Source organism: Corvus cornix, chromosome 19, assembly GCF_000738735.6.
Source record: "Corvus cornix cornix isolate S_Up_H32 chromosome 19, ASM73873v5, whole genome shotgun sequence".
Taxonomy (NCBI): Eukaryota; Metazoa; Chordata; class Aves; order Passeriformes; family Corvidae; genus Corvus; species Corvus cornix.
The window spans coordinates 7240262-7254501 of NC_046348.1; the positions used below are offsets into that span (position 1 = coordinate 7240262).

Genomic DNA, 14240 nt, shown 5'->3' on the forward strand with positions numbered 1-14240 from the left:
GAAGCTTTGTGTTCCTGAGATGTGTCCTTGCAGAAGATACTTTCTGGTAGTTTGTATTTACTTGGCAATACCTTTTTTCTTTAAATTTTCTTATGCAATACTAGAGAACATAAAACCAATGCAAATTATCAGCTCACCCATATTTTTTCTATTTTAGGGCCAATAATTAAGCTGCAAGATATTGATCTTATGGATTTCTGGGGAGGCCTTGGTGACCAGGAAGTTTGTGAGGAACTCAGTGAAAATTTGTTCTTGTCTCAAACAGAAATTTCTGAGGGAGAGATTTTAGGAAATGAAACTGTAGATGATGATGGGCAAGGGACTGACAGAATGAGCACCAGTGTTACAGAAGGAGTTGATGAAGAAATGGGCATGAGTGAAGCTGAGACTGGAGGTATTTCCAAGGAGGAAAGTGAAGCAGAAGAGCCAAGTGGTGCTGAGCTGAGCAAGGAAGATGAGGATGCTGTGTCAGCAGTGGAAAGCACTGGCCTTGAAGCTACTGATTTGGATGGAGATACCATACACAGTGAGAAATCCAGCTCCCTTGAAGACATCAAAAGTGAGAGGGAAGCTGAGCCTGGAACTGCAGACAGACAGGATGAAGCTCTGCCAGGATCAGCCTCTGATGCAAACAGTCTCAGTACAGATGGAGAACCTGGATCTGGAAAACCAGAGGAAGAAGAGGAATCCAGCCTGGGTAGAGAGCCTGAGACAGAAACAAAAATGGAAGGAGATCATACCTCAGACAGAGAACCTGGATCAGAAGGGCAAGTTAGCCAAGAGGACAATGGAACTGCAGAGACAACACCTGAAGCTCCAACCACGGCCTCAGGAGACAGAGCTGTGACAGACACGGATGTCACTGATTCCCAACAGGATTTTCCGGCTGCAGAGGCTGTGAAAGAAACCCCTGCAAGCAACAAGAGCCAGTCTGACCAACAGACAAGCTCAGAGACAAGACTGCAGGATGAGGACCTTCTGCATGACCTGGGTAAAGGTAAAGTGTTTTCCTTTTTTCTGACACACCTCAACCATTTTTAATGTCTGTATTTGGACTGGTTTAGCTATAGGGTGTTTTAAATCCATTTCAAAACCCCGAGAGTGATTTCTGAGTAGAGAAGATCATAAGCTTTGCTATCTTCTCAGCATGGTGTTTTCTGCCAAGGTTTCAGAGCTTTTTACCCTCACAGGATGGCAGGTGAGTCACTTTGCTGGTGATCTGTATTCAAGGTGCTGAGCAGACATTTTAATTCAAGTAGGGACTTTGTGAAGCAGCAGCATTTTTATAATAAGGAGAAACTTTATGTTCTGTTTCACTCTGTAATTTTACTATAGCAGGACAGGAACCTGAGCACATTAAATCTAGAAATTACTTAAATAATTTTTAGACTGTGACTACCTGTAGGGAGATGTGCTATGAGATCATCTAGCAGGAACCTTTTATTTTAATCTCTCACTGTGTTTCCAAAGAATGATCATACTTCATTGCCTACAAAGGCCCTTGTTCTAGGAAGGCTGTGATCAGACAACTGCGTGTTTCAAAGAGGTATTTTCTTAAACATCCTAGAAGGGCCAACCTCCTTGCTAGCACTCTGTGAACACTCTTGTGTCTCACAGTTTAGAGCACTGCAAGAACTGGGTCTACATTGTCTGAGCAATCCAGTGACAGATTCATTATGCAAAGGGTTGTAAAGCTGATGGTACAGCCCCCTGGTACCTACAGCTTTCTGTGGTAACTTCCAGTGCACAGCACTACCCTGTTATTCAGTCAGTCCCTGGATGTGCATCCTCTTTGTTTGGGACACGCAGTCCCTCAATGAGGTCTTTGTCTCAGACAGCCCCCTGCTGAGTAACAGCAATTCCAGCTCACCTGTAGTCAGGGTTTGACCTGGCTGTGCAATGGCATCCATGCCAGACTGGATCTGCAGAGCTACTATTAGAACAGGATAAGCAGATTAAGGCCTTTACTCAGCATGGAGTCAGTCTGTATTCAGCTGTAATTTCCCTGGATAGGAAGTGCAGGATTGAGGACTGTGTTGATAGCTGCCAAGTGGTTGGCTTTAGGGCAGCATTTGGCTTCCTGTGACACACGGTGTTTTCTGCCTTTCAGACTCAGGTCCCATCGTGGCAGAGATTCAGAACCATCAGGATTCTTGTACTGAGAGTTCCTTTGCTGCAAGCTGCCTCACCCTGCCACAGTTTGTACAACTCATGGACAATTTTGTTGGTGAAGACGTTTCTCTGCCTACTGTGAAGAGGCTTACTGCATTTATCAAAGGAGAATACAAACAGACAAAAGAGGAAAAAATGAAACAACTAGAAAAAGTAAATATTGATAAGTTTTGCTGATCCCATGTCCAAACAAAAACCAAGCATATGCCTACAGACACTTAGCAAAGTCAACTGTTAATCTCATGCTGGCAGAGCTCTCCATTTGCAGCCTTGCATCCTCTGTTTCTTCAGGAGACCTTTTACCCCTTTGTTTTCATAGAGATGCTCCCTCCCTAGCCCTCAGCTCTGGAAGTGATGACAGACTCATCCTGTAAAAGGTTTTCTGTCTGTCCTAGAGTTGGACTCAGTGAGACAACAGTTGATAGTTAATTGTGAAAGAGCCCAAAACATTCCATTCTGTTTATTCACCTTTATAATAGCCAAGAACCTGATCTCTGACCTACTGCACTGGCATGTACACAGAAGATTGTGGCTATTTGGGGAGGATTTTAAAACAAGTGTGTTTGGGTTTGCTATGTGCATGGCTGGATGTGTGCACAGGCTTCTTTAAGTTACAAGGTGCTCTTGCCATGTGTTGAAAAAAAAAATTCCCCTTCCTCATGCCCAGCATCAGGGTACCTCATATTACTTCAGGTCTGTTTTGTGGTGCATTTCTCTAGCTGTGTTTTCCTCAGATCTCTTTCTGGTTTCCCTCTGTGCTGCTGACCTAATTTGGATGAGATATTGGATCTGACGGCTCCATAGTCCTCACTGAACACAGCACACACTGCCAGTATTTTGGCCTTTGAGAGAATTCCACTGCAGCCAGTTATCCCTCTATGCTGGGTTTAGAGGACAAATGGTAACATATATTTGCTTGGAGCCCACACACTTCAGGGCAGCACCAGCAAAATAACAGTGTACAGAAAGATGAACTGTCACATCTTGGGGTGTCACTGACAAGGCTGTGGTTAGTTCTTGCTGGGAAGACATTTGTGTTCTGGGAGACTTGCACTTACCTGAGCTGACCTCACCTTAAATCCAGCACAGGCTTCATTTGTTCACTGTGAAATAACTCTGCAGTGCTAGTTCTGCCTGGTAAACTGAACTGTCACCTGTGTTTAGTGTTTCTAAGTATCTCCCAGGTTTGATGATTCATCTCTAGGTCTGAGCCGTGTATGTACAGATTCAGCCTGGCCCATAGGAATGATGTGATTGGCAGAGTGTCCACACTTGTGTGGTGTCCAGCATCATTGTCCAGGAGTTACCAAAGCAGCATCAGTGTCCAGGAGTTACCAAACTGTTCCTCTGTTGCAGGTTCACCACATGTCTCACATGGCCCAAAGGAAGCAGCTTTTGGAGGCACTTTTTGAAAAGTGGGACAGCAATGCATGTGGGTCTCTGGACCTGAAAGAGGTGGTTGCTGTTCTGAGCAGATTCGAGGGAGGCATGGGAAAAGTGGCCTTGATGAAGGGTAAGGAAAATCTCTGCTCTGTGACAACACAGGAGGCCTTCAACCATTCAGTGACAGGGCTAATGACACTGTTGCAAGCACCACTTTGGTTTTGTAAGCAGTCATAAGCATACACAGTATGAGGTGTAAAATGGAAAGGAACAGTTACCTAGACCTATTTGTTAATGCATTGATCCATCCCCTCCTCCTATGCAAGATTCCCAGGGAGAGTAGCCCGATGTTTTCATGACAGTGGGATGTGTTGAAAAATTATTTCAGCTGTAACATGCAATGTGTATACATGTGATACGGCAGTGAAAAAACACACATAAAGCCTGAGGACATGTTTGCACTTTTAGTCCAGTCCATCTGTGTTATCCAGCTATTTTTAATAGATACATTTTACTGTGCTTCCTGCAGGAATGTACCTTACAGCAGAGAACAGCTTTCCTTATGGGTCTCAAATAGCCCGTAGTTATCCACACTGTCACACAGCTCTCATGAATTACAGAGCAGCTTCGAGTCTCATTTCTCTGTTGGTTTATTTCACTGCATAAACTTAGCAAATTTGGTCCTTGATAGAAAAGACTTGGGTCCAGCAGAAATGCTGCAGGTTCGCCTGAACCTGTCTGGCAGCCTCATGCATATTAACATGTGGGCATAAGGTGCTCTGAAACACTGTATTAGCAATTATGAACATGTCTGCATGTGTGCTTGGATGGAGAGGACTGGTTTTTTCATCTCCATGCTCATCTTCATGCTGCTTGTTCTGCTGCAAATCACTAAAAATGGCTCACTTTGGCAACCACCAAAATCTCTTTATCCTTTAGCTCACTGGAGGCAGCTGGTGGGGTGGGGAGCACACCAGCATGTCACAGTTAATCATCTCCAGGCTGTCCAGCCAGGAGAAACTGGCAGTTTACTGCTCCCTTGTATTCAAAGCATGCCAGAACATACCACAGAAATATGGAAGGACACAGTCCCTTCCATGAAGAGCTCATAAAATAAAGGACAAATAAATAGAAAGGGAGCATAGCAAAATCAATACCACCTACCAGCAACATAAACTATTTCTAGCAGCCTCAACCTAATCTCTCAAGGATGTGGAACAAGCAGGTTTGGGGGAAGGGTTCACAGACATTTCACTTCTCCTGGATGGAAACACAGAGTAAAAAGTGAGTAGAATTACTTGATTGTCCTAAAGTGTAGCATTAGATATAATGGGGAAAATAATTCATTATGCTATGGCTCAGTAGTGAAGGAAGTGATCATAGCACATTCAACTTCATGCGTATTCTCTTTCTTCATCCCTTTCTTCAAAGTGAGGAGAAAGTGGAAGTGAAAATCCAAACATTTTATATGATCAAAAAATTCTCCATCCTAGTTCTGTCAGAAAACCAGAAATTAAATTAGAATACTGAATGTTCCGTAGATGATGGGCTGGATAAGGCAGCATTAACAGTCAGCTCCACCATGACTGGAGCCAAGTACTTGCTACTTCTGCAGCTAAAATCAGTGCTAATGATGATAAAATGGTTTGGATTGGAAGGCACCTATAAAGATCATCTAGTCCAACACCCTGCCATGAGCAGGGACATATTCGGGTCCAACAGGATTTGAAATCAGGATGCAGAAGAGATGATGGAAGCATCAGTCACAGAGACCCCCGGGCTCCCGGAGCCAGGCAGCGCCTGCTCGTTTCTCCGGCTGTGCAAGAGCACCCCCGTGAGCCCAGAGCCGGGGCTGGGCAGAGCCCGCGCCGCGCTGGGACAGCTCTGACAGACTGCCTGAGGAGTTAATCAGCCCCTGGAGAGAAACCAGGGCTGTGCGGGGTTCTTCCCTTCTTTTCAGGAGGAAAAGCAGGCATCTAGAGAAAAGGCTGTGTCCAGTCTGGAAACTGGAGGTTACCTGCCATTGGGACCACTTCCATGTAGGAGATAGCTGAAAGAAACCTAGAATGATGGACTGGATGGACTCCACCCAAAGCCAATTTAAGTCTTGATTCGTATTTTGCAAAACTGATTAATCAATTAGATTTTCCCTATCTTATTTTCTGTTTTTTTGCTACTAGCAAAGGAGCAGCTTTGCTCCCGATACCCACAGCTCAGCAGAGTGGGGAAGCTATCCCCAAAGGCATTCCAGACTTTCCTTGAGTTAATTGCTTCCGAGTTCACCGGCAATGAGGATGAAACTATTGATCACTTGGTGAGATTCCTGACCACGAGGGTGGGGAAAAGTCACACCAAGAGCTTGCAAAGCTCAACCAGGAGGAAATGGCTGCAAGATATCCAGCAAGCGGCTGAGACCAGCGGAACAAGCATGGAACCAGTGTACAAAGCAGTGTTTAAAGCCCTGTCCCAGGTAGGCATCCTTGCTCTGCCAGTACAGAGGGAATCTCATGAACAATTTTGCCTCACTTACAGAAGAGCTGACTCAGATCAGACCTGGAAATCCACAGCTGTAGTTTTGGAGCTTCTAAAATGAAACACACCAGAGTCAGTTTGGGACAAAGATGGTTAATTTGTAGTGGAAATAGTTTCATTTTTAATTTACAGCTGCAATTTTAGCTGTTTGTCCTTGCCATTAAAGCCCTCCTTACAGCCAAACTTCTCTCAGTAGCTGAAGTGTTTTTGCAGTATTGTCTAGGTTTGTAAATGTGGCAATTATGTCACTTGTTTTATTCTTAAAGGAATCTCCTATTGGAGGAGAAATCCATAGGATTTTGCTCAGGCACAGGTTATAGTTAGGCATTATTTTTCTATTTAATCCTCCCCATTAGCAACAGGGAAAAGGAAATCAGTTTTCCTTGCCAATCAAAATACTGAGTGTTTGTGCTTGTCACTGAGTGCACTGGGCAGACACGGCCACAGCAGAGACACAGCCACGTCATGGGGGTAGTGACACAAACTCAGTGACCCAGAGCAGCATCACAGCAAAAATTAAACAAGTGCTAAGTCCATGTAATAAGTGTCAGTGGCTAATGTACAGACTGTAATGGGAAATGTTTGGTTGCTAGGACATGGAAGCCCACGGGGATAACAAGAGGATCAGTGCATATATTGCCCTTCTGGAGGAGAACCAGCTCTCCCCAGAGCAGGGACAGTTTCTCCTGCGTTATGTGGCCTGTACCGCAGACGATGCTCCCTACGTCCTAAACCAGGTACTGCACAGAGACATGAAAGGAGTAAGGTAAGAAAAACTGCAAATAACTGCTCCTTTTCCTCAAAACTGTTTGGAATGTACAGGGCAGTGTCTGGGATGCACTGGAAACTGAGGTTGATGGAGTACTCCAGAGAGGAAATCTCCCCAAGAGACCGTTGTGGAATGAGCCAATATCCTATACACTATACTCCTATCCTATACTCCGCATGGTCTGCTTAGAACTGCTCTGTCTGGGATTTCACTCCTTTCCTTGGGGAGATTAGCTCACAGTCTAATAAATCTCATCCTTTAGCAAATGTTTGTGGCATTGGGCCTACATTTTCTTCTTTAAAAATTAATTCCCTTACGCCAGTTTATATCCACAGGATATTTTTGAGAACAATGCCTTTCCTTCCCTAGGGTTTATGCTATAAACAGCTTTCATGCTTCTTCACTTGTCATTTCCAAAAGCCAGGCATATTTGTCTCTTCAAACATTGCTGCCTCTAACCTATTAAATGTAACTGCTGCTTGCTTCTGTATTCCTCTTCATTCCATTTATTAACTGATGTTTTTAAAATGTCCTAAGGATGAAATGTGCCTATTTATTACCACTGCCTTTGGGATGCAAGTGGTAAATGTGGTATTGCTGAGTGTGGTCAGGGTATGGAGCTCACACCTTCCTTCTCTGATGCCAAAAAACAGGGAGAGATCAAAGCTGCAGTACTTACTGTTTCACTAAAGGTTTTCTGCTCCTCCTGACAAACCTCCTCATAAACTTATATTTCAGCTTTGCAGCCATTGACCAGGGACAGCCAGTCTATGTTCCAAGAGTTCAGCTTCATGGAAATGTTCACTTCTGGAACTCTGACCGCCCTGTGGAGGAGAGGAAAGGTTCACTCCTGGTGCTGCCCCTGCACGATGCTCATTGGAGAGTTTTTGGCATTCTAGGACTTGACACTCTTCAGGACCAGTGTGAGAAATCCATCTTCCTGACCCATGAGATCACCTTCTACGAGGTGGGCACCATCAGAAAGCAGTTTGTTACTCCAACCTGCAAAAAACTTGTGAATTTTACGTTTGTTCTGCAGTATATGGTGAAAGTGGTGTTAGAAGAGCACCTTAGCAGTATCCTGCTGATTAGCATCTGATCTGAAATTTATTGAGGTATCACTTCATCAATAATTTATTTAATCTTCTCCTGACTAGGAAGTTAATTGACCTTTTGTGCAAAGTCCAAAGATAGCAGCTTTTATTTCCTCAAGCTCTCAATCTCATATTTGTGTTTATTTCTATAAAATGATATGAAACCTTACTTTTTACGTGGTGGAATAATTGTAAGCGACAGCCGTCCGGATGGTCTTTGGGACCAGCCTTACTGTGGTTGCATCATCTGGGCAGCAGGGAGCGCAGCAAGCCAACCTTACCAGTCCATTTGGCTATTTCCACTGAAAATCAGCTCTGTCTTGTTAAGGACTTGGCCGTGACCGGGTACTCAGTACTTCAGAGCATTATTTGATAAGGGACATTTCACAGCCACTTTTCCGCTTTACAAATTCTGATTAAAGCAATTTGTTACAACGTGAACATTTCCTCAGCTTTTTTCTCCCCAAATCATGCGGAATTGTCTGGCTCACATGGTGGAATTCTGCTTTCACAGGGAGTTTGCCATGCATTCAGCAAAGCCTACCACCACATCTGCATGAGGGAAAATGTCCTACAAGTGGCTGTCACTGCTCTGGACTGGTTGTATCCCAGGACACCCAGCATCCACACTGTCACAACCTATCTGGTGGCACCTGGCAAAGACAAGGTACTGCAGAGAAAAGGTCTGTAATCATCAGGGGCTGAAAGGCTGCTTTAGAGAGGACGTGCCATCTCCAGCTGCCTGTGTTTTCCCAGTGGTTTTATCATTAAAGCTGAAGTCTGCACAAGATTCTTGTGCCTGCCTGTGCAACAAAAGGTCTACAAAGGTAGAGAGGGAAGATTCCCTCTGTAAGGGAGATTCCTCTTCATTCTTTTCATCCACCCATGTAAAAGAATTCAAGAGCACTGCTAGTATAACCCTTTCTCCATAGGAAAGGGGAATATTCTCCTACTTCAGTGCTAACTGCTGCATAGCAACCAATAGAGCAGAACCCCCCACCCACCCATCCATCCATCCACAGCTTTGCTGTCTGGGACTTCCACAAAGGGAAATGCTTCTCTTTGGAGATTCTCTGCATGTCAAAATTACGGTATTTTATAGGGACAAGAGAATGTTCCAGCTAATGTATTAGCTCTTTGTTCTGAACTTATGTCAGCAGCCAAGACATAAATACAGCTCAGGAAGTGACTGGTTCCCAATTAGCCAGCTTGTAAAGGCAGCCCCGCTCCGTGCAGGTCAGATTCCAGTTCTACAGCAGGCACTTGGGCCCTGGGAAGTTTGTCGCTTCATGTACCAGTGAGTTAAGAAGATGAAAAGTTTATGCAATATTTAGGACTGATCCCGTGTCATCCCAAAGTCTGTATGACATCTGCTGCAGCCATAATTCAGCTGCTTCCTCTGATAAGCATGGTTTATGTTGGCAGCATTCTGTTGTCATTCCAGGCTAGGCACTGTTCCCTTGTTAGCTGCCTGATAGCCAGGTCAGTCGCTCCCCTCTGTGCTTTTCATGTGTCAACCACACTGACACAAACATGACATGAGAAAGGACTGCAAGAGGATGGGAAAAAGAATGGAGATCTCTAGGCCTGTGGGTGTTCCTCAGTGTGGAGCCTGGGGTGGATTAAATAGTCTGGCTGAGGGAGGTCCAGGGCACATTCTTCATGTATGTCTGGGAATAAAACTAAGCATTGTTGGGAGATGTCTTTAAACCATCCCATTGCTCTTGAATGGACATAGGAGTTTCCTGTGAGTAAGAAACCATTTCCTCCCTCTCCAAGCTTCAAAATATCTGTTGCTTTCTTGGATGCAGCTAAACCTCTCTTTTCTCTTTATCAGAACTATGCTCTGTACAAGATGATCACTACAGATAACACGGGACAAAAGGAAATCCATAGCTCTCCTGTTGTTCTCCTCAGAGAGGAAAACCTCCTCAGGTAGGCTGCAGCACCTGCAATGGGACTGGTCCCCTTTGCTCCTTGACTCAGTCTGCATCAGGCTGACCTACATTGCATGAAGCCCCTGGTAGTGCAGCCCTGAGAGAGTGTCTGGCTGCAGCTCTCTCACTATCAAGGATTCTGGTGCGTACGCACATGGCACTGAACTGTGAAGGGCTGAGGAGTATTTTCTCTTTGACTTTAGGCTGCAAAAACTTAACTTCTGACTTAATGCTTACCAGCTGAGCTGCCAAGGTTTGCAGGGTTACGGCCTGCACAGAACCATTTTGCTCTTTAGAATAATCTGTATTTTTTCCTGGACATATTAGTCTCATTTCCTTCAATTCTCTGTTTCCTTCCACTGCCAAAATCCTCACAGACTTGTCTTTTAAGCATATCATCCTTGTTGTCAAAGTTGCTTGAACAGCCATTTGCTGTTCCAGCAGCTGTTTTTACTTTTTATAAAACTCTGTAGAACAAACGTCAGTGCAGTTAGAAACAGCAAACTGCTTTTAAAGCAACATTAGTTAAAGTCTCATGATTTTCAGCAATCACCTTGGCTAAGCAACATTGTGTTCCCAATGCTATTTTTCCTTTGTGTATATGCCTTGAATGATACTTAGAGCTGTGCAAATTTCAGTTCAAGGAAACAAACTATGATTTAGTAATGTAATATCTTTATTTTAACAACAAGAGATGAATGGCATCTTACTTAAATATGCTAAGTAAATCACCAAAACAAACCAGTATGGTAAAGCCTAGCACATTTCATTTCAGAGATTACCTGTTCAAGAGCACAGAAAGTTCAGAGGTCACTCTCACTTCTATCCATGGAGAATACCACATTGCAGTACCTCTCCATGACCTATCAAGACAAACTCTCGGCATATTCGATATCAGCATCGGACAGCACAAGAAATTACCACCTGAGGAACAGAAAGACCTACAGAAAATGCTAAAGATGGCCCAAGCTGCCTGCTCGGAGATCCTGCAGAGGTGTCTAGAGGAAGCAGAACCAACACACGTGCTGGGTATTGTGCATACAGCTGTGAGATAGTTTTTTGGGGTGAAATTAGGAATCTCAGCAAAACTGTATTAAAAGTATCATTCCTACAAGTATGGAAAGACAAATACAAATCCTTGGTATAGATAAACTACTCCTGAGCAAGTCTTGGTGCTTAGCAGAGCAGAGTTAAACAGAATGGGCAGATTTTAACTCTGGCTCACAGGGTACTTGTCCTGAAATGAAAGGTGTGAAGCAGGCATTGTTGCCCTCAGGGATCTAGCACGTAGACTGTCTCTATAATGTATGTCTTGAGTAGCAGATGTTTCTGAGCAGCTTCTTGAGAGGTTTGTTTTTGATTGCAGAGGCAGAACGTGTGGCAAACGTGAGGCATGCGGGGATTCTGTTCCACCGGTTCATGCTGCAGGAGCTGCGTGAGTGTGTCCAGAAACTTGATGCTGAGAGCTTTGCTGGAATAAAGAGCTGTGCAGAACCCCCAGCTTTGGTACATGATGTAGTTAAGGCTGTGCTGTTGCTTTTGCATTCAGACTGGAAGGGCTCAGAGGAGACTGAGAGCTGGAATCAGTGTAAACTGGTGAGAATTCAAATTGTTGAGAGTTTGTTATTTATTCTTCCTCCTCCAAGAAGATACAGTGGAATTTGCCAAGGGGGAAATGGCAGTGAAATAATTCATTACCTATAGATTTCCTATATGTTTCTCATCTACCTTTCATTCTGTCTTTCACAAAGCTTTTCACAAACACCCTAATCTTTTTGTTCTCTGCATTGCAGAAACTGGATGACAATTTGATTCAGGAGATTTATTGCTTTGATCCAACTGCTTCATCTGTGCAAGTTCAAGCAGAGCTGCTGCTGGACCTCATCACTGGTAAATATCATAAACTCAGTGTGAGGTTACCAGGCACGGTTCAACAATGAAACCGTGTCAATGGCAACATTCGGCTGAGTGCTTTTAAGGGCCTTACTTCAGAAATTAACTTTGATTTCACAATAGATTAAACAACAGATAAAGGGTCCTAAATATCTGCAATGTTTTTGGTCAATAGAAATCAACCTGTTAAATTTAGACTCAAAATTCACTGCCTTCAGGAAAGGAGAGCAGATTAGCTTTGAAACCTTCCAGAACAAGTGATCTCATTGTAAACCTCCCGATAAGTATGAAGAATGAGGGTTCTTTTGGCAAAGAATATGTAAAGACATGAAGAATGATGGTTCTTTTGGCAAGCAAATCTGCTTCAGACCTCCATGCCCTGCCCTAGGGACTGACCCAACTCCAAACAGGAACACACAGTGTGAGCTGTCCTCCTCATAAACACCATCTGCCAAGTGCTTAATGTACTCACGGGCCATAGACAGGAGCTGCTTTTCAGTCTGTCGTTCTCTCCTTTAATAAACGTGAGCTTTTTTTGGTGCCAGAACAGTCAAGAGGCTGTTACTATTATTTGCAATATCTCTGCAAGAGAAATTACTTGTTCTCATTGAGACCTCTCTCTTCATGATCTAATACCAGTCTGAGAGGCCTGTTAAAACCCAAATGTGGACAAGAGTTATTACTTTAGCTGGGGATATTTATCAACAGTACCCTGCCTGCTGATAAAGAGTAAACACTTGTGGCAGTCATAGCTCCTTTTCATGTGTTCTCCTTATATATATTAAACTAATTCACTGGAAAGAACAAAACAGGCCTAGAGCATCCAGTTTTCCTACAGTTAGGGATGTAGGTTTAATTAGCTTAAAGAATGTAGCTTTGGAAACTGCTGGTGTGCTAGGAAAGGTTGGTTTCCCAGGATGGAACCTATTCTGAGAGAGCAGTGTCAGATCAGGGGTGTGAATGCAGGTATAAGTCACAATTATGGGAAATCCTTTAAAATGAACATCAGGTAATGTCCATATGTTCCATATATATGTGCTGGTTTAGCATTAAAATATAGCAGAGCACTTTGTACAATAGGGCACCCACCACAAAACCAGATAAATGATAGTAGAAAGCCAGTACTTGACAGGTCACTGTCACAATACAGCTGTGTGCTTTTCAAAGCATCACCATTCCTGGCATTACTGGACTCAGGGTAAACTCTGCTGAGGGAAAGATCTTCTGTTCTTGTGGCAACACTGCTCACAGTTTTGACTTTCCCTGTTGTATTTACAGCTGGTTTTTTGTCCCAGGTGTCCCTCAAGAAGCAATGTGGCAGCAGGGCTTTGCTCCAGCCAAATACCTGTACCAGTGGCTTCACACCTGCCGGGCGCTCGTGGAGATCACAAAGAGCTAACACACCGAAAAAAACCAACCTTAGCCCCTTTTGGCAACCAGTTCTAGTGTGCCTCCAATTAAATTTCTTAATTTCTAATCTAACCCTCGTGATTCTGGTGTTTCACATCTTTTATTAAATTAACTGTTGATTTTTATGCACAGCCACTAGTATTTGTTGTAAGAATGGCTGAAGTCTGTTAGGGATTATTAGTCAAGATGAGAGGGAGTCTGTTAAGGATTATGAAGAAAAAGCAATAGAAACATTAAAGAAAAAAATTTTGCCAGTATAGCTACTAAATTTTAAAGGCTTAATCAAAGTTTTAGGGGTTTTTTTAATTGATTCTGATGGGAAAAAGAGAGGAAGGGACATCTTTATGGTTCCCAAGTTACAATGCTCATAAATGATACAGCAAAAATTTTCAAGGCTCGGTCTCCTTAAATGACTTTTTAGGAATAATTTTAAATAAAGGTTGTTAATCAGCATTTTGTAACGTTCTTCTGAACACGTTGCAGAAAAGCCCAGCACTATTATTATAACACAAAAAGCTTTCTTATTGGGATAAAGCTTGAGATTACAGCAACTGCACTGTCTGCAGCGAGATTTCATCTTTCCAATAACGTCCCTTTTGGCAGAATCACTTTTTTAATAACATTTTGGGAAATTAAACTCCTCTTTCAGCCTTTAGCGGGAAACAAGTGACAAGTCGGTGACGGATGGGGGGGGACGACGACGACAATGCGGCTCCTCAGCCCCGGCCCGGGGACCGACGACCACCGGTGGCCCCGGGAGCGTCTCGGGGCCGTTCCCCCCTCAGGGGCTTTCCCCTCCTCAGGGACCGTTCCCGCCACTGCCCTGAGGCGCGCTCGCCTTCCCCCGCCGCTCCCCTCAGAAGCGCCCGCCATCGCCCTTCCCCGATCAGCACTTTCTCCCCTCGACACCGAGCGGTTAAAAAAAAAATCCCCCGCCGCCTCTAGCCCGCTCCTCCCGCTCTCCGCTTCCCTCCCGGAGCGGGACTGCGGCGCGGTGCCGTGGGGGGCTCCGGGGCGGGCGGGGAAAGTGCGTGGGGAGGACTCGGCCGC

General features: G+C 44.2%; 1 protein-coding gene across 1 annotated transcript in view; it reads left to right on the forward strand.

Moving 5' to 3' along the window:
* EFCAB5 (EF-hand calcium binding domain 5) overlaps window positions 1-13181 on the forward strand; it is a 35821-nt gene extending 22640 nt beyond the window's left edge. The window contains exons 11-22 of the mRNA XM_039562908.1: window positions 158-997; window positions 2111-2325; window positions 3529-3685; window positions 5736-6025; window positions 6681-6853; window positions 7595-7823; window positions 8465-8617; window positions 9788-9885; window positions 10663-10916; window positions 11254-11483; window positions 11681-11777; window positions 13076-13181. Coding sequence (XP_039418842.1) covers window positions 158-997; window positions 2111-2325; window positions 3529-3685; window positions 5736-6025; window positions 6681-6853; window positions 7595-7823; window positions 8465-8617; window positions 9788-9885; window positions 10663-10916; window positions 11254-11483; window positions 11681-11777; window positions 13076-13179 — 2840 coding nt within the window. The 3' untranslated portion in view covers window positions 13180-13181. The remainder of the gene's footprint in view (window positions 1-157; window positions 998-2110; window positions 2326-3528; window positions 3686-5735; window positions 6026-6680; window positions 6854-7594; window positions 7824-8464; window positions 8618-9787; window positions 9886-10662; window positions 10917-11253; window positions 11484-11680; window positions 11778-13075) is intronic.
* The last annotated feature ends 1059 nt before the right edge of the window (window positions 13182-14240 follow it).